This window comes from Delphinapterus leucas, chromosome 2, assembly GCF_059928025.1.
Source record: "Delphinapterus leucas isolate spDelLeu-1000000601 "Yukka" chromosome 2, BTC_Dleu_Yukka2, whole genome shotgun sequence".
Taxonomy (NCBI): Eukaryota; Metazoa; Chordata; class Mammalia; order Artiodactyla; family Monodontidae; genus Delphinapterus; species Delphinapterus leucas.
This window is the reverse complement of record NC_143130.1, coordinates 46,419,348-46,442,169: the sequence shown is the minus strand read 5'-3', so window position 1 is coordinate 46,442,169 and position 22,822 is coordinate 46,419,348. Positions and strand designations below refer to the sequence as shown.

At 46.3% G+C, this 22,822-nt stretch overlaps 1 protein-coding gene across 3 annotated transcripts in view; it reads right to left on the bottom strand.

Annotated features, from left to right (window-relative positions):
- Positions 1–22,822, bottom strand: part of SLCO3A1 (solute carrier organic anion transporter family member 3A1) — a 316,010-nt gene that overhangs the window by 14,604 nt on the left and 278,584 nt on the right. For all 3 annotated transcript variants that reach the window (XM_089906843.1, XM_022598845.2, XM_022598844.3), the window contains 2 exons: positions 10,286–10,461; positions 5,611–5,675 (listed from right to left, as the gene is read on the bottom strand). In XM_089906843.1, coding sequence (XP_089762969.1) covers positions 5,611–5,675; positions 10,286–10,461 — 241 coding nt within the window. The remainder of the gene's footprint in view (positions 1–5,610; positions 5,676–10,285; positions 10,462–22,822) is intronic.

Below are 22,822 nucleotides of genomic sequence, written 5' to 3'. Positions count from 1 at the left end.
GAAGTTGGGAGGAGCTACTCTATTCTCATTTCATTCCTGGCTGCCTTGTTAAACTCACTGAGGCTCAAAGACCTTAAATAACCTGCCAAAGGCCTCATGACCAGTAATGGCAGAGCTGGACTCAAACCCGGGTATGCCTGACTGCAGTGGGGTCCATGGCAAGTATCCGATAACACCTTAGAACAGGGCCAGGATGTAGATCGTGGGTGGTTCAGGTCCTTCAGGAGGTCAGATAAATCACTGGTGCTTAGTAAATGTTTGCTGAATAAACAACTAAATGCAGAGGTGAGTGGAAGGGGCCTCCCCCACATTCCAGACCCTATATCCTGCGTCCCACCATCCCATGGCTGGGGGCAACGGCCGCTCATCTGGGGGTCTCTGGCTGGCTGCGCTTACTCCTTACGCGCTCATTTTACGTGTTCATTTCTCCCACTTGCTGTAGAACTTCTTTATATTCAAGACTTCACAGTGGGAGCTCAACAAGTGTTTGATGAACCACATCAGGAGCTTCTAAGACGTACCTCTCCTAGACCAGCTCACCAATGACCCAAGACCCAAGGACAGTCTGCTCAGGAATGACACCTGTGTACAGAGGTGCACCTTGAGGTTCCCAATGCTCTTTGCCCAGCAGATTGCTCTGGAAAACTAAGAGCAGGCATTTGTGGCAGGTGGTGAGTCAGCCCAAGTCATCCCTCACAATTCCCTTGAGACCCCTGTGTCTGTTACCTTATCCTATTAAAGGCTTCTCTGTAGGCCCAGTCCCAGAGGCTCAGATCCTCAGCTTTATCTTGTGCTTCTGCTGTTTCTCTCTTGCTTTCATCTAGTCCCGGGGGGGGGGGGGGCGCTCAACAGACATTACCTCCACAATATGGCTTCCATCTGTCCTTGCCTTTTAATCCCACTGCCTTACCCTGGTCACCTTCTCTTTTTCTCCGTGCTTTAGTTATCCTGCATCCTGCTGAACCACCTAGCACCTTTCTCCCAGGTTGATCTTCCTAACTCAGAATTCTGTATACTTCCATCTCATACCATCATTTGCTCCACACTGGCAATGACTCAGCCAAGTAAAATCTTTTTTCCCTTGAAATTCAAGGTCCAAACTCTTCTAGCCCTTTACGTTACCCATACTTGCTTCATTCTCCTACTGGAGAGGGCAGGCTCTGGCTCCCACTTATTTTTATATCCTTTGAAGCATCAAGTACAGTGCTTTTGACATAGCATGATCTCAGTGTATATTTGTTTCCATTCATTTAATTTGGTGTAACATCTACGGCATGCAGTAGACCTCCAGGAGCAAGATTCTGGATCAGACCTTCGAGTGGACGTTATGCCCACACCCAGAGAGAAAAGCGGTGATCAGGCCATTTGCAAAAGGATGAAGAAGGATGGATTTGATTACATCAGGCATTCTGCTTTGAGTAGGTCATTCAGTTTTCTCTGTATTTCCTGACCTTTATCCAGCTCGGTCTTCTCTCCCACTCAACTTCTACTGCTGTCCTGGGTGACCTGAACTTCTCCATGGACATGGGCGTCCACACTTTCGCCTTTCAACAGCTCACCCTCAATGTCAAGGATGTTCCCGTCCTCTCTAGTCATGCCACACACTGGGTTTTGTCACTTCACAGACACCAAAGCTTTGGCCACAGATTCTAATTCTTTTTTACATGAATTACTACATCCAGTTCCTACGTTCCTTTCTCTCTCTCCCCTCTCCTAGCTCACCTCTTCCTTATCCAGCCCAGGTACCATGGTCAATTGCTTTAGCCTCACTGTGACCACCGTCCTTAATCTCTTTGCTTCACACTCCTTCCACGGCACCTACCACTGATATCACCAATGGCATTCCTAGGCTGCCACGGGCTGCTTGGGAAGCTCTTGGTGCCACACTGACCTGGGCCAATGCATTCTCTGCCCCTGCCCTTTCTAACACCTCCTTTCCATTGGCATTTAAAGCAACAAGGGGAAAATAACCTTGTCTTCACTTCTGGATCTTGCTCTCTATACTCCTCACAGCCAAGTATCCGCAAAGAGTGGTCTCCCCTCACTGCCCCCACTTCCTCAAGCTCCGACCCACCAATGATGGTGAATCGAAGACTGAGCCTTGAGACCAGCACTGTCCAGTATGACAGCTACTGGCCACATGCAGCTACTTAAATGAAAACCAATAAAAATGAAGTGAAACTAGTTTATGGAAGCCACCTTTCAAGTGCTCCATAGCTCCATGTGGTACAGATTTGGAGTATTTCCACCATCACAGAAAGTTCTGTTGGACAGTGTTGGTCTATACCACTCCCAACTTGCTCCTCATACTGGTCTTCCTGTTTTAATAAATAATATCCCCATGCACCACATGATCCAAATCTTTCATAAGGAGCTGTCACTGTGGATTCCTCCTTCTCAGATACTCCAGTCTGTACACTTCCATTCAGAGACTAAGCCTTGACAATCCTTCCTCTACCCACATCTCCCCATCTTGGTAGCCAGCATCTCAGCTTGGCTGGAGACAGCAGCTACTCTGTTATACCAGTGGCTTGTTACTCAGTTCCCACATTCTCTACATGGTAGACAGTGGGCCTTTCTAAAAATGCACAATGGCTCTTCAATGACTTCTTCTGCCTTAGGGATAAAGGTCAAACTTGTCAAAAGGGCAGCAGCCCTTCCCTGACAGCCACCCTCCCTAGCCCCATCTTCTGCCAGTCCCCCCAGCCCTACGGCCTTCCTGCAGCCCCCAAACATGCTTCAGCCTTTGTTCACTTCCAGGCTTTTACTCCTTTAAGTCTCTCTGTCTAAAGCACTCTCTCCTTTTTGCTCAGCTGTGTAACTCTTCCTCGTTCTTTCTTCACGTCTTAGGTAGATAGCACAGCCTTTCAAACCCACACCCCTGTCCCCATCCCCAGGCCAGGCTAGGTGGCTCTCCCACATGTCCCCCTGTCACTTGTTCTGACTGCATCTCAGATCTCATCACACTGAACTGCGACGTCCTCATTGTATCCCCATTACCTACGTGGGGGCCAAGCACAAAGGTTGACAATGTCATGAAATCTGATTTCTCGGTTGGCCCTGCATAAACAGTAAAGGTGGTTAATCTTATTGGGTGCTGCAGGAAATGGAACCAGGCCAAGTGCAAAGACTTCTTTGATAAGCCACTTTTAATTAAAAGATGAAACTGTCTCATATCTTTCTAGAGCCATTTTCTAAACTGTGATGTGTGACCCATATGGGTAATACGATCAGTATGGTTGGTCATGACCCACTACTTAAAAAGGACGGAATGGAATAGAAAGTAGCAGAGGACATCAATGCATATTAAGGGTGAATATTTTTCATGAAATCTTTGCTTCAGCTATATTTGTGATATGTGTGTATGTACTGGGCCATACACTGTAAACCTTATCTCTTGCTGTGGCTCACAGAGGTTGAAAAATACTCTTCTAGATAATGCTTGGTTGATTATTCCTGGAGCAGACATACAAATAGAGAACCAGCTTTAGAAACAGCATGTCACATTACACATGCTCTATAATTTTCAGTTCTGTCTTCAAGTGTCCTATAATTTTCATTAACTTTTCAAAACTAGCTTGCAAATTTTCTTTCATTTTGTGCTATCAAAATTATTCTGAAGGCTAATTTTTACCAGCTATACTGAGTCCTCAGCATCTGTTTAGAGATACAGAGACCTCTGCAGCAACTCCATAGATGGAGGGCTTTCATCTTCCCTAGTCAGCTTCTGAAAGAACTCCCTAAGAGCAGCGCTGAGCTCACTTACCCGGGTATGGTCCACGGAGCTCTGAACACATTAGGTGCTCAATAAATGTTAGTCTGAACACATTCATTCAACATTTTCAGAAATAAGGGTCCCCTACTTGCTACCTGATATTACACATTCATCTGTCCATCCACCCAAACCAGGGTGAAGTGGGGGAGCATCACCACACATGCATTTTCTATCCTCCCAATGATAAGAGAAAAAAAATCAGCATAATTGGTACCCTGTGTAGTTAGAGAGCTCTAAAAGCCACTACAACTTCCAGGAAGGCCTAAATGTTTTAGTCTGAATTACTGCTGAACTTGTTTGAACTAGGTATTATTATACCTAGAACATTTCTATTTCCCATGAACCAGAAATAAGACAAAGATGCCATTTAAGTTTCTCCATATGTACCAACAGATGTGGATTGATAGTGATTGAGAAGATTCTGAGGTCTTGTCCTGGGCATGGCAAAAGTGATCACAGCAATTGATTGAAAGTTATTTGCTATAGACAGAGATAGGGCATGTGTCATGTATTTGCCATTCCCCAGGGAAAACCTTACCTTATTAATGGATTTAAGGGTGAATAATTTTCTTTCACTTATCAATTATATAGGAAGTAATCTCATTATGCAAGTAATAAAATCTATATTCATTCAAATTTTAAAAACAAATTTAGAAAATATCATTTATAGCCTCACTATTCAATGATAATAGCTGATAACCATTTTCACATCTAGCTTTCCAGTATTTTTCCATATTTATATATACTTTAAAAACATCTGCAAATATATTATAGACCTCTTTTTCCCCCTCCACATATCATGTGCCTTTTCCAAGTCTATGAATATTCTTCTTTCCAGAACTTTAAAGGGGAACATAAATCCTACTGGAATTAGAGCTCATAATGGATTTAACTAATTCCCTGCTCTTGGGTATTTAGGCTGTTGCCAATTTTTAACTTTTATAGACATTTTTATAAACATTTCTATAGTTAATTCTTTATGCTCATCCAGATTATATACTATTTGGAATGAGAAACTTTATTTTTACTCTGAAGATATAGGCCATGGTTACTTCCCTTTCCACATCTATTTACCATTTAATGTCCATTAAAGAAGACCACAGCTTTATTATCCAAGAAAAAAAGTTGTCCTATCTTGACCTTGGCCTTGACAAAGGGAGTTCATAAAGCAACAGTGTGGTCTAGAGGGAGAAGGGTTACCTTGTTGGCCTTTCCAGCTTCTCCCCAGCCAGTCCCAGCACCCTGGAAGAACCATGGGCTATTCCCATCCTGTTTTCCCATCTTAAACATTGGGGGGCGTTAGACTTAATTCCTTCTATCCATACCAAACCTTGGAATGTAGGGTCTATAGCATGAAGGTCATATTTGCCCCATCCAGGAAACCCAAGGTAAATAAACTAAATCAGTTTGGAAAAATTTAAAGGGTGCAAAGTTTCCATCTGCGAAGCATCGTGAGAATACCTCTCTCCTCGAGCTGGAAGCCCCATAAGTGAAGCATTTCACAAGCTGCTCATGGGTTGCTTAATGAGGGCTCCAAATGACACCATCAAATTTCTTTCCCTTTGGTGCCATCGCTTTTCCTCCTTATGCCAATAAGAATTAAGGGTGGTACAAAGGCATAGTTGATATCAACAAAAACTCTGCAATATCCAGGGAGTGTGTGAGTTTAGGTCTAAACCCTGAGCAAAATTAACAGACTTGATGTTTCCCTTGTTTACCAAAAAACCTCATAGGAAAAATGACAAACTCAAGAAAGGGGATGATTCCACTGATGTGTACTCACCTGGTTATAAGCATCCAATTCATTATTGAGGAAACAAAGAGATAATACGTACCCAACAAACGGAGGAGGAGAAAAAGAACTCCCAGGGCGTAGGATTTGAGTTCAGGGCTGACTGTCCTACATGCAAAGAAGAGAAGAGGGAAAAAGAAAAGATGCTTATCACTCCACTTTAATTAACAGACCCCAGAGTCATCCGCGGCTGTCCGTCAGAGTCCTTCTGTAGAAAATTATTAATGGTTTTGTGCTTTTGTTTTTCTTTTTCACTTTCCCTGCCTAAACTCTGAAAAATCCCTGCAAGTGCAGTGACATAAGTTTAGGAATTTAACAGTGTTTTTTTTAACTAAAACTAATCTTGTTATTTGAAGGATGGAATGCAAATTTGGTCCACAAGGTCTTTCATCTTCCCTGGTCAGCTTCTGAAAGAACTCCCTAAGAGCAGCGCTGAGCTCACTTACGTGGGTATGGTCCACGGAGCTCTGAACACATTAGGTGCTCAATAAATGTCAGTTTGAACACATTCATTCAACATTTTCAGAAATAAGGGTCCCCTACTTGCTACCTGATATTACACATTCATCTGTCCATCCACCCAAACCAGGGTGAAGTGGGGGAGCATCACCACACATGCATTTTCTATCCTCCCAATGATAAGAGAAAAAAAATCAGCATAATTGGTACTCTGTGCAGTTAAAGGCACTTCACTTTTGCTGGGACAGGGAAACATCTTACACTGGTGGGTATATGTATCTGGGGAAAATACTGACAGGAAAGACAGTTCCCCTTATGCTATACAAACAGGCAAGAACCATAAACACCTCTGTCATTCTAGCACCATTTTGTGAAATCAACCAGACTAGCATGGGTCGATTCCCTAGATGGACCACTTGTGAAATAATCCACTCATCTATATCCAGTTTCGGTACCTTTTAAATGGAAAGGTACCTTCATATATAGTTGCATCACTTTGTTTTGAACCGACTCAATGTTCTGGGCTTTGGTTTACCCACAACAGTCCCTGAGCATGATCTTTTCACACATTTTCTAGCACAGTCTCAGAGGGTACACTTTCTGGGATAAGAGTGACAGTAGAGGGGGTTTGGAAATGGTGACCGATTCCAGATAGAGAGGCCCTCACAGCTGGTCATAGATCGCCTGCGTTATGCCTCTTACTCTTGAAACTAGTATTTACTCAATGCTTGTCTTCTCTCCTTGAGGCCAAGGACTGTTTGCATCTCGTTCATCATCAGTGTGGTGTGTGACACATAGCACACGCTGAGTGGATGTATAAGTGGATAGGTGGGTGGGCACATGTCTCCCACTGAGGCCCGGGCAGCCCTGTCTCTGGTGTGCTGGTAGAGGGGGAGGCATCTGACTGACCACATGCGCTCCAGGTCATCCTGAACACCACCAGCAGAGAAACCTCCTCTTGTCCCGTCCCCATTAGGAGTCTCTAGGGAAGACGGGGAGGTAAGTGCACTACTCTTCCCCCTGGAAGGACCAGGCTAGACCTAGAGACAGTCCTGTGTGGCTGAGCCTCAGGAAACACCAGGAGCATTTCAGTGTGGCCGAAAGGCCAGGAAGACTCATGTGGTGCAGGAAGGACCTAGGCAAGCAATTCTGCAGAAAATAAGCATTAGAAATAAAGTTACCAATGGGACATCTAAATCCGGTGGGATACCTAGTACACAAGATGTATAACCCATCTCTGGACTTGGTAGCTAGAATACTATTCTTAACCGACCCCAGGGGTCATTCCTCCAATCATCCAGTGGCAAGCATCCAATGACCTACCACCTGGTTTGAGCATCAGATGGGCATGCCTTTGGCTTCTTGGTATATAAGGCCAAAAGACACTGTCACGCCAAAAAGGACATGGATGTTGTTTCCACAATCTTTGCCCTATTTCTGAGATTTTTCAGAGAAAACTAAAAATGTGTTATTCTTGGGGACATACACGTTCCTTTTCAATTGCAAAGAGTCCAGTATAAGTAAGCAGTCCCAGGGCGGCAGGTCAAGACTTTCCATTGAATGACAGGGAAACCACTCTCTGGCTGATCAAGCCAGATTCCTGTACAACATCAAAGATGAGATCAGTGTTTCTGGACAGAAACATGGTCAGTTCTCTTTCGAATGTGCACGGAACAAAATCCAAGCTCTCTGGAGTTAATACTGGCGCACATTCACTTGAGGGTACTGACTTGAAAGACACAAAGATAAAGGCAAGTTCTCCTTATCAAGAAAACATGCTGGCATAATGAGCCAGAGTACTTATCACTTGAAGTTTGATTTCCTTTTAGCTATCATGTCACTAGGAATAAAGTGAACAAGATGCTAAGATCTGCCTTCATATCCTGTTGGGAAACTGGCTCCCACAGGAGCAATAATCCTTCTCGGCTTTAGTTACGGAGAAATGGAGGGTTTGGGTCAACATTACTGAAAGCGTCAGGCCAGGCCAGGGAGAGGGCCTTAGCTCCACAACTTACTAGCTACGTGACCTTGAGGGTCCTGCTTAATCACTCTCTGAGCCTCTGGCGTCTCCCCATCTGAGTGCTAATAAAGATGCAAACACAGGAAGTTAAAACAAGAGCCCGGTGCGGGCACCTAAGTGACTGCTAGTTGGTATCCTCCCCTGCGGATGTCCTGAGCACTGTTGTTGGCAAGTATGTTTCTGTCTGGAGTAAGAGTGGGAATGGGTCTATTGCTCTGGCACGTGACGAGGGCTGGTGCTCATCTGGGCTGTGGCTCAGACTGTTGGTGCCCTTGTAACCTCCCTAGAACATCTGTGATGGCAAATTGGAGTGGATGGTGATGGAGGATGGTTTACCCTGGACCCCTCAAAAGGCAAGTGGGCACATACCTCCAGCTATGAGGTAGACAAGGCCCAGCCTGGGTCATCCAGGCCATCTGTTGCTGGTGCATCGAAAAGGAATCAAAGATTTCCTGAAAATCTCCTAGAGCTATCTATCAAGCTGAGATTTGGAAGTGATTAAGATTTCAAATGACTTTCTGTGTTTGGTCTGCCAGCTACAACTACTGAGCTGGGTTTTTGCAGAGGAGTCAAGGGGAGAGAAAAAAGGGGACCAGTCATTGCTAATGCCTGTAAAGGTCATTTTTCCTGCTTCTTGGTGCCTTTTGTGTGTGAATGGCACAATATAACTTCAAAGGAATTTCTAATAACAAAAAGTAATGCAGCCACCCTAAACCCATACCTGAGATCTGATGGGTTTTGTCCATGTGCATATTATATATAACCATCTTCCATATATAATTGCAATAGTTCATTTCATAAACACTTTTCACATTTTTAAGAATTTTCATTATTCCACCGAGCTGTGGTACCATAATTTAACTCACTATTCCAATTCAGATTTTTCTGCTATTATAGTTAACATTGTAATAAAAATCTGTCTCCACTGAACTATTCTTCTTGTAGAGAAGTATTTTCTTAAGACAAGTAGCAATAGGTAGGGTTACCACATAAAAAATATGAACATTTTTGTGGCTGTTGACTTACATTTGCCATACTGCTTTTTGAAAGAAGTGATACGCTTCTCAAAGCCACCAGCAATATGTGATTTTACCCGTTTTGCTACAGCCTTGCTTACAGGGCTGGGTGTGAATTTTTTTAATTTATTTTTCAAATTTAATAAGTATAAAATGGTAATTTGCTATTGCACCCTTAATGCTTCTGCACATGAAAAGTGCTTTACTAATGACTTTCTAACATAAGTACTTTGTGTAAATTCTTTTCCTCGTGAATTCATAGCCAAGATCAGGAAGCGTGGTAGGCACAGTGAGAAAAAGAGATAGGCCAGATAAAGCAGCTGGTGACGTACATTTGTACAGGCTGCATCCAAGCATTTCATTCCTACTTTTATCCCTAGCCCTTGGGATTGAACTGGTTTGTTTAGATAACTCCATCCTGGTGAGATGGATCTGTGTTTGCTGCCACTTCTTCTGGTTCAGATGGATGCCAGAGCATGGAGCATTCTGCTTCTAGGTTCCTCAAACAGTCTAGATAACTTTGTAATTGTGTAAGTTACTCAGAATATTACTCAGTAATTCACCTTTGAGGCACCTCATCTGCCCCCAGGACAGGTCCTGAGAGATGGGGAAACAGAATTACGGGGGGCTCTCTCCAACCATCCACTTATACAAAAGCAGTCACTGCTTGCCTTCCATTAGCCACTCAGCCCTGCATCACACTTTGTCAATGACCCCTCACATCTTCACGGCATTTGCACATACATGGTCTCGGCAGGACCCACACCACGGCAGGAGGCAGGCAGGACCCATGACATCACCTCTAGTTCCAGATTCAGAAACAAGTCTGAGGGAAAATGGGCCCAAGGTCATACAGCTAATCAGTGCCCGGACAGGAGCCAGACACAGGGACTTGGCTAGTCCAATGTCATTTTCATTTTACTCCAACAATGTGGCTCTTTGCAAATATCAATAAGGGACCACGGTCCCTTTCCAAATCACCTGTAGCGTCTATTCTTGGGATGACATGAAAGTGTAGTGTTCTCTCTTGGGCCGTGCTTTCTACTTTTGGTGTGAGGTCTCTATCAAACGTAACCGATTCCTACCAGCCTAGGGAAGCTGGCTTGTAAGACTCATATAGTCCCCGGAGTTCTGATTTCCAGGAGAACTGCAGACACACAGCAGGTGGGGAGGGGGAGACGGGAGGCTGGCTCTCGGGTCCGGGTTCCAGGGGCTAAGCTTACCTGATAAGGATAATGACTGAGGGAGTCTGAGCCATTGCCCCAATCATGCTGCAGACACACATCACACACAGGAAGGTGAGGAAGGCCTCTTGGCAGCCAGGACTGGGGCATTTTCCAGGGACCACAGTCGCATTCTCAGGCGGGACGGTCGTGAGGCACGCACAGCTGGTGAGATTCTGAAAGGGAAGCATTCAGCCCTTTTAACTGGGGGTATCTCCAGTTTCCCAATCCAAAGCCATCCAGCAGCTGGAACTGTCATACCCTTATTATACATTCTGCAGCATTTCATTAATTAGGCCTGAATAAACGAGTTAGATTTTTTTAAAGAGGCTGCAAAACACATGTAAATAAAGGAATATTTATGGGGAGGAGAGCTGATTTCCCCGTCTCCTGTGTATTTCATATCTATGCTCAAGAATCCCTCAATAAGCCGAAATGCAAACAAACGTGTCCCCCCCACCAATACAATTAGAGAGGAAATTGTGCTTCCACAATGTGATAAAACATTGCCAAATTAACGATGTAAGCACTTGCCAATTTGTCCTCTCTTTTATGGGGTTATAATAACACTGAAGTATATTAAAAGAAGTAAATCAGGTAACCCGCATATGGTTGCTGGTTCAGGGCCCAAGGTGGCACTTGGAACAAAGGATGTGCACCGTCATGCGTGAAGTTGCTGAGCTCGTCGGGCTGTGAGAGGCGCCAGCTAATGGGAAAGTTCTCGAGTGGCTGAGAAAGCAAAGAGGGTGCAGAGATGCCAGAGAGTTTAGAGCGGATCGTGGGAAGAGAGCTGGAGCCCAGCGAGATACATTTATTAATATATGATCAGAGAGGAGAAAGACAAGCGGCTGCATTCCGTTTGATCTTCGGGGGGGATTCTTGCCCAGCCAGCCCTGCTCCCCAGCACGGTCCTGGCTCACGCTTGAGGAATTTCTGATGGCAAAGGGAAGAGCGGGGACTCGGAGAGGCAGTGCCGTGCCGAGCCAGCAGCCGAGCCAATTAAAGTTCGATAATAATAGTGCAGAGGCCTTTAATGAATACAAAGTGAAAACAATCATAAATGATTCATTGCTTTTCTTTCCAGGACTGCTCGGCTCTCAGGGCACATGCCGAGGTAAATCCTAGTGAGAGTCAAACAAATCCCCTTTGGCTTTTACATTTATTCTCCTCAGTCCGTCTCCCCTCATCTTTGTTCCTCTCCTCTTCTTTCCCCAGAGGACATACACATTGGAGCTTTTCTTATGCCTTTAAGCTACATGGGATGCTTTCAGGGGTGTCCAAAGCCTGCTGCCTCCATCCTGTGCGGCTGTGTCCTGCCGAGGAGCTTTTACCCATGCGAAGTCGGGGAGACCTTGGGTGGGGCTGGACCCTTCCTCCTAAGCCATCTGGCACGGCAGGTGCCCTTGTGTAAATGGCCCCATCTCTGCACCCAGGGTTGTTTACTGTCGCGCCCTGAGAAGTGCTGAGGCCCTACCCCTCTGTCCCTTTCCATACACCTCTGCCTGGAGACATAACTAGCTCTTCTCCAAAACCCCGTGTTGATGTCTCCTCCAGCTGCAAGGCCCCTCCGCAAGTCGGCCCCCATGTGAGCTGGTACTTCCCTCCATGAGGGTACACTCCACACCCCACAGCAGAGACCCTCGCTGCCCTCCTGGAGGAGACCTTGCGCTCTTGGGATCAGAACGTGTATTACCTGTGATTTACTGAGCATCGTCTCACAGCACAGCGCTGAGACACGGCAGGGGGAACTCAGCAGACGGTTTTAGAATGCCTGCGTGAACAGACCTTCCTCTGCTTTCATTAGGAAGCAGGCCTTCTCCCCAAGTCTAACTGAAAATGCCTCTTCTCTGCCTTCCGGGGAGAGGGAACTCCTCCTCTCCCCCGACCCCGACTTCACAGCTAAACGTTTCTAGCTATTCACACTCACCACCTCTGCGCCCTCACCTCCCACGCTCTCAACTCACTCAAGCCGACTTGGGTCCCCACCCGCAGTAATCGGATCAGCTAAGCTCGCCAGTGGCTTCCATAGCCTGACGCCGCCATCCACTTCTCTCCTCCTGGAGGTCTCCCTCCCCACCCCCAGCACGTGCCTGTGACCCACTTCCTCGACTTCCACAGCTTGCTCTCTGGTTTCCTTCCTCCCTCTCTGGTCGCTCCTTTTGCATCTTCCTTGCTGGCACCTTCCCCCGACCCCACTTTAAAATGCTGGAGCTCCTCGGGGTTCTGGTCCAGGTTTTCTTCCCTTCTCGTGCTGCACTCTTCCCTAGATTGTTTTACATCTACACGCTTTCCGATAACTCTCCTAAATTTAATCCCTAGCCCATATCCCTCCCAGACCCACTCGGGATGCCCCTTCCTAAGCCTCTGAGCCTGTTGAGATATCAACACCGACTCCGGGATGAGTGTCCTGCGTGGGATTCCGTGCCGGCATCTTGGCACTACTTTGCCATCCACAGCGGGAACTATTTCCCTAGGATTCCCTTCCCTGCACGGATGAAGCTGGACCGGAGGGAAACACAGACGAGATCTGGAAGTGAAGCAGAGGCCGTTACTCTCAGATGGTCAGACACGGGGACAGACACACACAGAGGTGCCCGGAAGGAGCTGGCTGGTCCTAGCATCCTGTGTGCATCCGCCTTCTTTACTGACTACCCTGCCGACAACAGAGGGCCCATGGCCACCTCTACTGACCTGGACGCAGGCTTGCTGATGTGCTTCCCCAGACCCTTCCCGGAACGCCCCCTTCATCTCACTGAGCAGCCACCTGGGAATTTCCCATATGCCTCGACTTGCCCACCTGAGCTGGAACTTCTGGGGATGTAGTGAGTGACTGTTCTCCAGTCCTTCATCTCACTTCTTCCAGATCTTAATTTGCCAACTCCTCCACATTCACGTTAGCTCTATTTCCTATACTAAACACTTTATTTCCAAAAGACTTGTGGGTGCTGTTTTCCTGACCAAACCCTGACAGATACACATACCCCTGGCCCCAATCTCCTTTCCCTCCACATCTCTTGCCTTAGAAATGACACCCTGTTAACTCTATAGAGACCTGGTGGAACTCCCCCACCCCTTACTCCTATGTCAAATCCATCTTCCTTGTCACCATAATGCTAATAAGGACAGAAACCACTGTGGTTTTGATCCCTGACTTATCCCCAGCTCTAGAGTATGGTATTTATTGAATGAGTGAATGAATGAATGAACCCTCAAGTCCTGTTCATTTTATCATATCCTAAACACCTCTCAAACCCTGCCCTAGTTCAAACCACTCCCATCCTTTTCTCTCTTTTTTTTTTTTTTGCGGTACGCGGGCCTCTCACTGTTGTGGCCTTTCCCGTTGCGGAGCACAGGCTCCGGACGCGCAGGCTCAGCGGCCATGGCTCACGGGCCCAGCCGTTCCGCGGCATGTGGGATCTTCCTGGACTGTGGCACGAGCCCGTGTCCCCTGCATCGGCAGGCGGACTCTCAACCACTGCGCCACCAGGGAAGCCCACATCCTCCTCTCTTTGATCCCTGCTGTAGCCTGCGAGGAAAAAGAGATTTGGGACTGGGGTCCTTAGGAACACGTGGACTTGGAGAGTGCTCAGGTATAAACAGGGAACAGGCCCCTGGTGGATGCCTGTGGTCTTGTTTTGCCAAGTACCCCAGGAACTGAGTTCTCACTCACGTAGCCCCATAGGATGTGATGTCATCAGAACCCTTTGAATGAACTGTGTGACTGGTGAGCTCTGTTTAGTTTAATAAGTAATCTGTAATTGGAACCTACACCCAGTCTTAGATTTCTGCCCTGTACCTAGGCTATGGCTCAACTGTATTACGTATACCGTAAGAGAAAACTGCCCGGCCCCCCCTCTGCTCTGATAAGTAAAAAACTCCTTCTGAAATTCTCTGGATTAGGCCTGTGATCAAGGCCCTAATGGAATGGGTCAGAAATAAGATGCCTTTATCTCAGTGATTATACAGTCCTTCTCGTCCGGGTGAGGTGAACGTGTCCAGGAAGGCAACATCCTGTGAATGGCGTGAGCGAACAGTGGGGCTGAGCCACCCTGGGATTTGCAGCCAAGGCAAAGGGGACAGGTGAGAGCACAAAGCCAGGGGGTGGAATGGGACAAGAATGGGCCCAGGGCAGTACAGGCTGATTGGACAGGAATAAGCACTTGTAGGGTATAGATGCCAGGAGAGGAGAAGCAGGAAACTGGTACAGGACCAGTGATCATACTGGCTTGCTGGTGCCGAGGAGAGAAGCTGGAAATGGATGGGTCCCTCTCAAATGCTCTAGGCAACTCTGTACTAATTTATTCGGATTTAATGTATTTGAGAGGAGCTGTGAAAAGAGGCTGGGGAGGAGGTAAGCCGAGTGACCTGAGTGGGGACTTGGATAGGTTTCCTTTTTAGTTAAATGAGTCAATGTGACAGAATGAACAGAAAGTGCTGGGTGGTCCCGAGGGCTGGGGCGCAGGCTGGGACATTCCTAGGACCCTTCCCACAGAGAATCCAAGGAAAAGTGCTAAGCCTAAGTCCTATGGCAAGGGATGGGAAATGTCCTTTATTCGGGCTCAGGTGACAGAAGAGAGCACAGATCGCCCTGGCCATTGTGCTAAAGGACCTGTGGGGCTCTCGGCGCACAAGGCCAGGTTAGGGAGAAACTTCCACCCTGACGTCCCAGTGTGTTGGGAATAATCATCCCAGGGTGCTTAATTGGAAGAGAGGACTTTGCACCAATGAGGCTTCACACTACAATTCCAAGTGAGAAGGGAGAGCAGACAGCCTTTCAGCTGATATTAACTTGGCATGTAAGTGGGAACACTGAGACCTGCAAAAGCCCCAAGCAGTAGGAAGTTTGAAAATATAGGGATAACCTGGGTGTGAGGGAAGGAGATGATAGAGGTTGGGATACTAATTCTCACCCTGTTTGTATACAACAGCCCCGTGGGTGGCGCCAGCCCAGAATGCAGATGGACCTGGACAACGGCCTACAGATGATCATGGCCTGAATGAAGTGGTACCCCCCTAGTGCTGTCCACAGCAGCCCCCAATATATTTAACTGTGAAGGAAGTGCACTAGGCTCCAGGAGATTAGTCTACTGCTCCTGACCTGGCAAATGTCCAGTTTTCCATCCCGTGGCAAAGGAACGTCTTCCCAGTTTGCCGTTCTCTGGGGAGGAATGTGGTCCCCACTGCCTCCAGGAGAGTTGGAGTCTCTGTCTGGTGCCAGGCGTGGGGTGGCAGGAACTAGCTTTACTGCCCTGAGAGATCATGTTGATAATCAGATGACCACGGTGCTCACGGAGGAACTGACCTGACCACATTTGGAAGCAGTGGTGACCTGGCGGACAGAGTGGGACTGGCTTGGAAATTCTACAAGAACTTATCTTACAGACAGACTTGCCCAGGCACAAAATGATGTCAGTATACAATTCAAGTCACAACACAGTCTGCAGGAGCTAAAGTTTTGCAGCCCTGAATGCCCATCAACAGGAATTGGTTAGATGCATTCCATTAGGTCCACACACGGAATATTATGTAGCAGTAAAAAAGGTATCAGAGTGCTCTTTATGTACCAATATGAAAAAAACTCCAAGATAAATTATTAACAACAAAAAAACCCCACAAGTAACAAGCTACAGTATAAAATAGATAACCAACAAGGATCTACTGTATAGCACAGGGATCTACATATACGTATAACTGAATCACTTTGCTGTACACTTTGCTGAAAATAACACATTATAAATCAACTATACTTCAATTAAAAAAATAAATAAACAAGCTACAGAATAATACCTTTTGGTGCATTAAAACCCAGTAGGATATACAAGAAACTAATAATAGTAATTACCTGTTGGGCAGAGTAGTGGGTTGAAAAGTGGGTGAACAGGAGACTGAGGTAGAAAGGAGTTTCCACTCCTTCCTTTTTGGTTTTTGAACCACACACATGTATCATCTATTTAAAAAAATTTAAAACTCCAGAAGAAGAAATCAACAAAAGAAGAACAGAGTCACTAAAAATTGTACTCTTGTTCTACATTCAGCCATTAATTTAAATTGAGAAATGTTTCTATTCACATGCAATGATGGAATAAATAACTACGATAAAGCTGGAGAGCATAAAAATAGAAAAATGACTCTCTCAAATCTAGGTTTCATTTTCTCTTGATGAAGGAAATAATAAGCATGCTATTTTGACAGCTCATATTATAAGAACAAAATACTCCTCCGCAGTGTTTCAAAAGTATCTGGCAAATAAAGTTGTTTTTGTTTTTTTCCCCCAATAGTCAATACTGATGGATCGATTCTATTAATTGCACAAATAAAACTAATCTCTAGGTTGAAAAATGACTTTTCTAAGGGGACAGGCATGGGGGTGATGATGTTCTTTGTATTAAGAGCCTGTGAAAACTTGAAAGTTTCATTCTCAGCATCCTGGAATACTGTTTTTGGTTTTCTTTCTGAAATATGTTCGGTTACCAGGAAGAAATGACAATCTCTATTAAAGGTCGGGCCCTAGTGCTATAATTCAGAAAGGGGGTTGGCCAGAGGGAGTGCTGACACATGCAGTGTTCTGTCCGGCTTCTGCCTGATGACCGAAATGGCAAAGGACTGAGATTGTACCACAACAGCTGGGACGTCTTCCTTTGAATGACAACATACTCGTATGTGTCCTAGACTTTTATGGGATCCCTTCATGATTCACTGAAGTTCCTCAGACATTCTCCTGTCATTTATTACTGTCTTTTTGTAGCTTAGAATCTCTTCACCTCACTGGCCCAACCCTAGTTGGTTTTTCCAGGTGAAGACCTCAGAGCTCGTCATAAAGAGCATCACGGGCAACCCACGTGCCTCAAGGCAAAGGGGAGATTGAAACACTGCAAGAAGAAATGCGCTCTCTTGTTCCCTGGCAGGGTCACTAGCTGAAGGATAATGGCCAGGGAGAAAAACCCTGCGATGAAACCAAGACCTCCATCCACCCTTCACCTCTGTAACCTGCATCCTGTCAGAGCCTTAATTATCTCCTGCTGAGGGGAAGGAAAGGGCCGTTCTTTGGGAAGCGTCGGGCTTACTCTCTGCTCCAGCCATCTCAGGTGGAAAGTGTGGGCAGAGCACAGAGGAGAAGGATGTGGCTGCAGCTCAGAATGAACACTGGGCCCTTCCCTTTACCTTCCTCCTTCCAGACTCCAAACCAAAGCCTTGCCCTTGTCATGAGGTTCAAGCCTCCCCACCACCCCATGCTCACACACATTCCATGCCGGGATGTCCTTCCATCCTATCCACCGGGCAATTCTCCGTGGATGAAGCCTGGCCCTGCCCCTTGCTCTTTCTCCAGGAAATAACATCCACACTCTCTCCTTCGAGCCCCGCCCCACCCTGAACCAATTCCTACCCAAGCAGGCAGAAGGCTCCAAGTTCACCAATTTCTCTACATACCTGTTTCCTTCCATTAGACTGTAACCACCCAACCTTTAATGCTGGATCTTTTTTTTTAATACCAATGTTTTTCCTTATTGGAAAAGGGATGCATGTTCATTTTAGGTTTTTTAGAAATATACAGAAAAATGTAAAGAAATATATAAAAATTAAGTTTTTAGTCCTAGCCAGAGATAATGTTCTGTGACAGGCTTATCCTTCCAATCTTTTCCCATGCAGAGATAGACAAATCTTTAGATTTTTCTTTACCTTTACTAAAAGGGATCATAATCTAGTTATTGTTCTATAATGTGCTCTTTTTACTTAATACCATATTATAAACATATAAGGCCTGGTCAGCTGCTGCTCTTGGGTGTTCCCTTGTAACGTAACTCTATTAATATATTACATCTTAACTTATAGTAAACATGATCTCCTTGCCTTATTCATCTCTATATTTCTAATGTCTAGCCCAGGGCCTGAGATATATTAGATGCCCTGGGTGGCAATGCCCTCATTGGGCTTGACTTCAGAATATTCCCAATATTCAGAATATTCCCAAGTCCCTCTGACAAGCCATCACCAGGATGAGGACAGACTTTTAAATCAGTTCTGGCAAATGGGGTCAGGCCATACAAGAGGATTTGCAAACTCCAGACCTTTGGGGACCACTAGGAAACAGATAAGAAAAATGGTCCGGTGTCCGGGGTGACCAGTGGTGGGGACCATGGCTAAGTGGAGATCAAATGTCTTGTCTAAAGCGTCAGTCTCCTCTTAGCTCCAGCCACTGCTGCCCCATCGGGGTGCAGGTGCCATGTTAATTCTCATCCACCTTTCTGGCCTTTCAGAGAGGCCAGAAATCTAGATCTGTATATGAAATCCCCAGGCTGTTAAACCTTGGTTCAGCCACTGTAGTCACCCCTGCTGGCAGATATAGCATTTAATCGACTAGTTTGTTTCTTCTGCTGGAAGATGCCGACATGGCACCTCTAACCTCCAGCTTGGTTTCTACAGTGGGTGAACCCAGTAATGGTGAGATGGAAAAGGAGACTGAAGGATGAATGCTCAGTGTCAGCCCAGATGCTGCCCTGTTTCTAGAAAATTTTAAGAACTCATTCCTTTGACTACAGCAGTGGTTCCCAACTGGGGGGTATTCTGTCCCCCCACTCAGGGACCTATGGAACTATCTGGAGGCATTGGTGGTTTCACAAATGGCAGAGGGTGCAGGGGGTAGTGCTGCTATTGGCATCCGGTGGGTAGAGCCCCAGGGATGCTGCTAAACATCCTCGAGTCCCACAGCAAAGGGTGATGCAGCCCAAACCGTCAACAGTGCCCAGTGGTTCTCAACCTTGGTTACATATCAAAAACACTTGTGTGTGTGTGGGGGGGGGAGTGTTTAAAAAACTGACGGCAGGTAGGGCAATTAAGCCCGTGCACCACAACTACTGAGCCTGCACTCTAGAGCCCACGAGCCACAACTACTGAGCCCGTGTGCCACAACTACTGAAGCCCACGCGCCTAGAGCCCATGCTCCGCAACAAGAGAAGCCACCACGATGAGAAGCCCACGTACCGCCACGAAGAGTAGCCCCCGCTCGCCCCAACTAGAGAAAGCCCGCACACAGCAATGAAGACCTAATGCAGCCAAAAAATAAACAAATAAATTAAATCTTAAAAAAAAAACTGATGGCAGGGTCCCACTCCAGAAAGAGGGAAGCAGAATCTCTGAGGACAGGTCTCAGGCCTCATGTTTTAAAAGCTCCCAAGCAATTCTAATGTGCAGCCAGGACCGAGACCCATGATATTGAAGGAGCAGCACCCTGCACGCATCCAAAATGGGGCTGCCCCCTCCCCTCCCCGCCATAGCACCTACTCAGGGCTCTACTCAAACAGGCGCTTGATAAATCCTTGTTGCCTGGATGGGGGAGCAGATTAGTTGTCTATCATTAGCCCCCTACAAACTGCTGTGCTGGACTTGTACTGATTTTCAACATTCCATTGGTGGCTGATAGAAGCTTTTTTTAAGTCAATTATTCAGTACATCAAAAGGATACAACTTCCAGCAGTCAATCAGCAGCTACCAACATGCTTTCTGTTAGAATAATTACCTCTGAGAGTGAAAGGTACAGAAACAATCCGGACAATATATTCATGCCAAAGGAAGCTTACAGAATTAGCTTGCTATCTTTTTCGTCACTCTTCCTGGTCATATGCAATGAGAAGAATTAGAAGTTGTATATTAAATGCAATTCTGGAAACTTCCATCACTATCACTCAAGGAGAAATGAGATCAGAAAATGAAAAACAAAACCCCAAAGCAGGGCAGGAAGGGCAGTCTAATAACAGGAAACCGCTAATGTGAACCAGATCTCCTAAGAATCAGAATGATGTCCTCAGTGACTTATTCGCATCTAATCAAGTTAGGGGAAATTTTCACAAGTCTGGGTGGAAGCTATCAAGTGGGGAGAGATGAGCTTGCAAGAGGTGTTTAGGATTGAAATCTGCACCAGCCAACCAACCTGCCTGCCAGTTGTGGTATTACCGCCCATGGCGCCCTGGGGCTTGCTGAGCTTGGCATAGACCCTCCAGCCGGGTGTGCAGAAAGCCTAGGACCTTTATCCAGAGCCATGGCTAATACTGGGAATGCAATGGCCCACAGCAGAACCCCATCCCTGGATACTGGAGCCTAGTGATGGACTGGTGATGGAGATGCAGGTGAACATGGACCATTCAGTCCAGTGGAGGGGGCCACAGTAAGAGCCTTGCTGGGAGGGCAGGTGCTGAGGCCTCTGCAGGAGGGGTGCCAATGCAGCCCTGGAAGCAGTGAGGAAGTGGGAGGAGGCGTCTCAGCTGCGCATAAGGAGGTGTTAGGGATGTGAAGGGCTTAGGGGAAGACTAGCCCCGATGAAAGAAACAGCATGGACAAAGGTCTGGAGGTAAGAGAGAACTGGGTGTGCTGGGGGCACCCCAAGAAGTCTGACACAGCTAGTGGCTCCTCAGAAGGTGGGCAGAGCGGGGGAGGTTGAGGCTGGAAAGGCAGCAGGGCCAGATCGTGAAAGCACAATGTCCCGACTGTGGGGGGCACGCACGGAGAGCTTCTTTCTGGTGGAAAAAATGGAGGGATCCTAAAGAGGGAAGTCACAGGGTCAGAGGAAGACACTGGGATTGGCATCAGACAGACCCTGCGTTCCCGCGCCAACGCCACCATGTTCTGTGTGACCTTGGGCAAGGGACTAATCTGTAATCGGGGAATAAGTAGAACACATCCTCGCCAAGGTTGTTACGAGGGTGAGTGAGATACTGGGCTGGCCAAAAAGTTCATTCGGTTTTAAGTAAAGACATTTTTCATTTTCACCAAAAACTCTAATGTAGTCACGAACCGAATGAACTTTTCGGCCAACCCAATATATGCGGGGCTGGGGGTATAGGTGAAAGAATGGTTGCATTGACACTGGGAAAGGACTCCAGTGGATGCAGAAGGAATAAATACAAAAAAGGGAAAGAGGGAAGAGAGATGAAGAAGACCGTAGTCTGCGGAAGAGTTTTTTGGGGGAGCTTGGAGACAAGAAAGGAAGAGGTAGAGGAGGAGGGAGTAAACATACCAGGAATCTAATCCACTGTTTTGGCATTTTCTCAAAATACTGATATTCCTCTGACTCTGGGCCAAGCTGCCACGGGCCATGAGGAACACGTGGAAGGCCCCATCACCCGGCCCGCACCGGCTCTCGGAAAAACTTGCTGCTGTTGCAAGTTTTATGGTTGTGGTTGTTTTTAGGGCTCGACCATCACAAAGGCCCCTTTCCAGGATACACGTGGCTCTGTGGCCCCAAAGCCCTCATCCACCCATTGGAAGGCAGGGCCTCCAGAGATCTGCCTCCACGGGGTGGAGCGTTATTCCCACCCCAGCCCTGGGGTTTTCTCAATCTCTTGAGAAAGAGATTGTAATTGTGGGGGGATATCACCTCTCTGCTTTGCCTGCACCCCAGCAGACAACATGAGGCCTCTGGTACTGTGAAGAAAAGGCAGGTGTCTGGGGAATAAACCATATGTCCAGAGGGAAGCGGAGAAGCTTGCCCTCTGATGCTAATTGCATTCCACAGCTTGCTGTTTCAGCAGCTAGAAGCAAACCCGGGCCTGATTGGGCTCTTATTCAGTAAGACTCTAGTCCATGCAAGATCAGGAGACATGGATTTTTCTAGACTATTTTTTGGTCAGAAAATGCTCTGGAATAGACTGCTTTGGTCTCAGGACACTAGCCTATACTGAGTCAATGTCATTCTTATAACAGCACAGTAACCAAAACTGATTTATAATATAACTTTTTGGACATTAAAATGTTAATGAAATTGCTGTCATGAAAAAGAATAGCTCGGATTTTTATTTTAACCATTCTCAAGGTCCCATCTCTTTTTAAAAATTCATTTCCTCTCACTTGAAGAAACTGCTTTATCATCTAATTTAAAAAATCAGTTCCCCTCCCCCCAAGGTGATTTACTTTCTCTATAGAAAAATGGTAGTAACCGGCCAAGAACCTAAATGTTAAATGCAAGGAAAAATGAGACCTTTGGAAATGAAAATAAATGATCAATTTTTCTTCCTTCGGAGAATTCACTACTCCCAAAAGATACGGGATGTGGAAAGGAGAGGAAACAAATGATTTCAACTCTAAGTTCCTTGAAAGCAGCCACTCAGCCTTCTTATCTTTCTTTCCATCTATACACTTCTGGACATTTCTGGAGCACTTGTGGATGCCAGCTCTCAATTAGGAAACTCACAGGTCAGGGCAAATGAAAAACAGATCACTGCAGTGAAACAAGAGAAATGCCTCCAGGAGAGACAGGTACTAAGATTGCAGGGTCAAGAACCCCAAAGATAAAGGAGGGCAGGGGTGGTATCACGGAGCAGGGGGCATTTGAGTAGGGTATTGACAGGTGAGTAGGAGTTGTCCAATTGGAGGGAGAAGCAGGAAAAGACACATGTTTGTGTGGGGGAAAGCTGAATACCACCAACTGAAAGGAAGCACAGCTGAAGAGCATGGCGGAGGAAAGACACATGCTGAAGACACACACAAACCCAATTCAGTGCCTAGATCTTATCTTCTAGCTGACAGTAGCATTAGAAAGGATCCTAT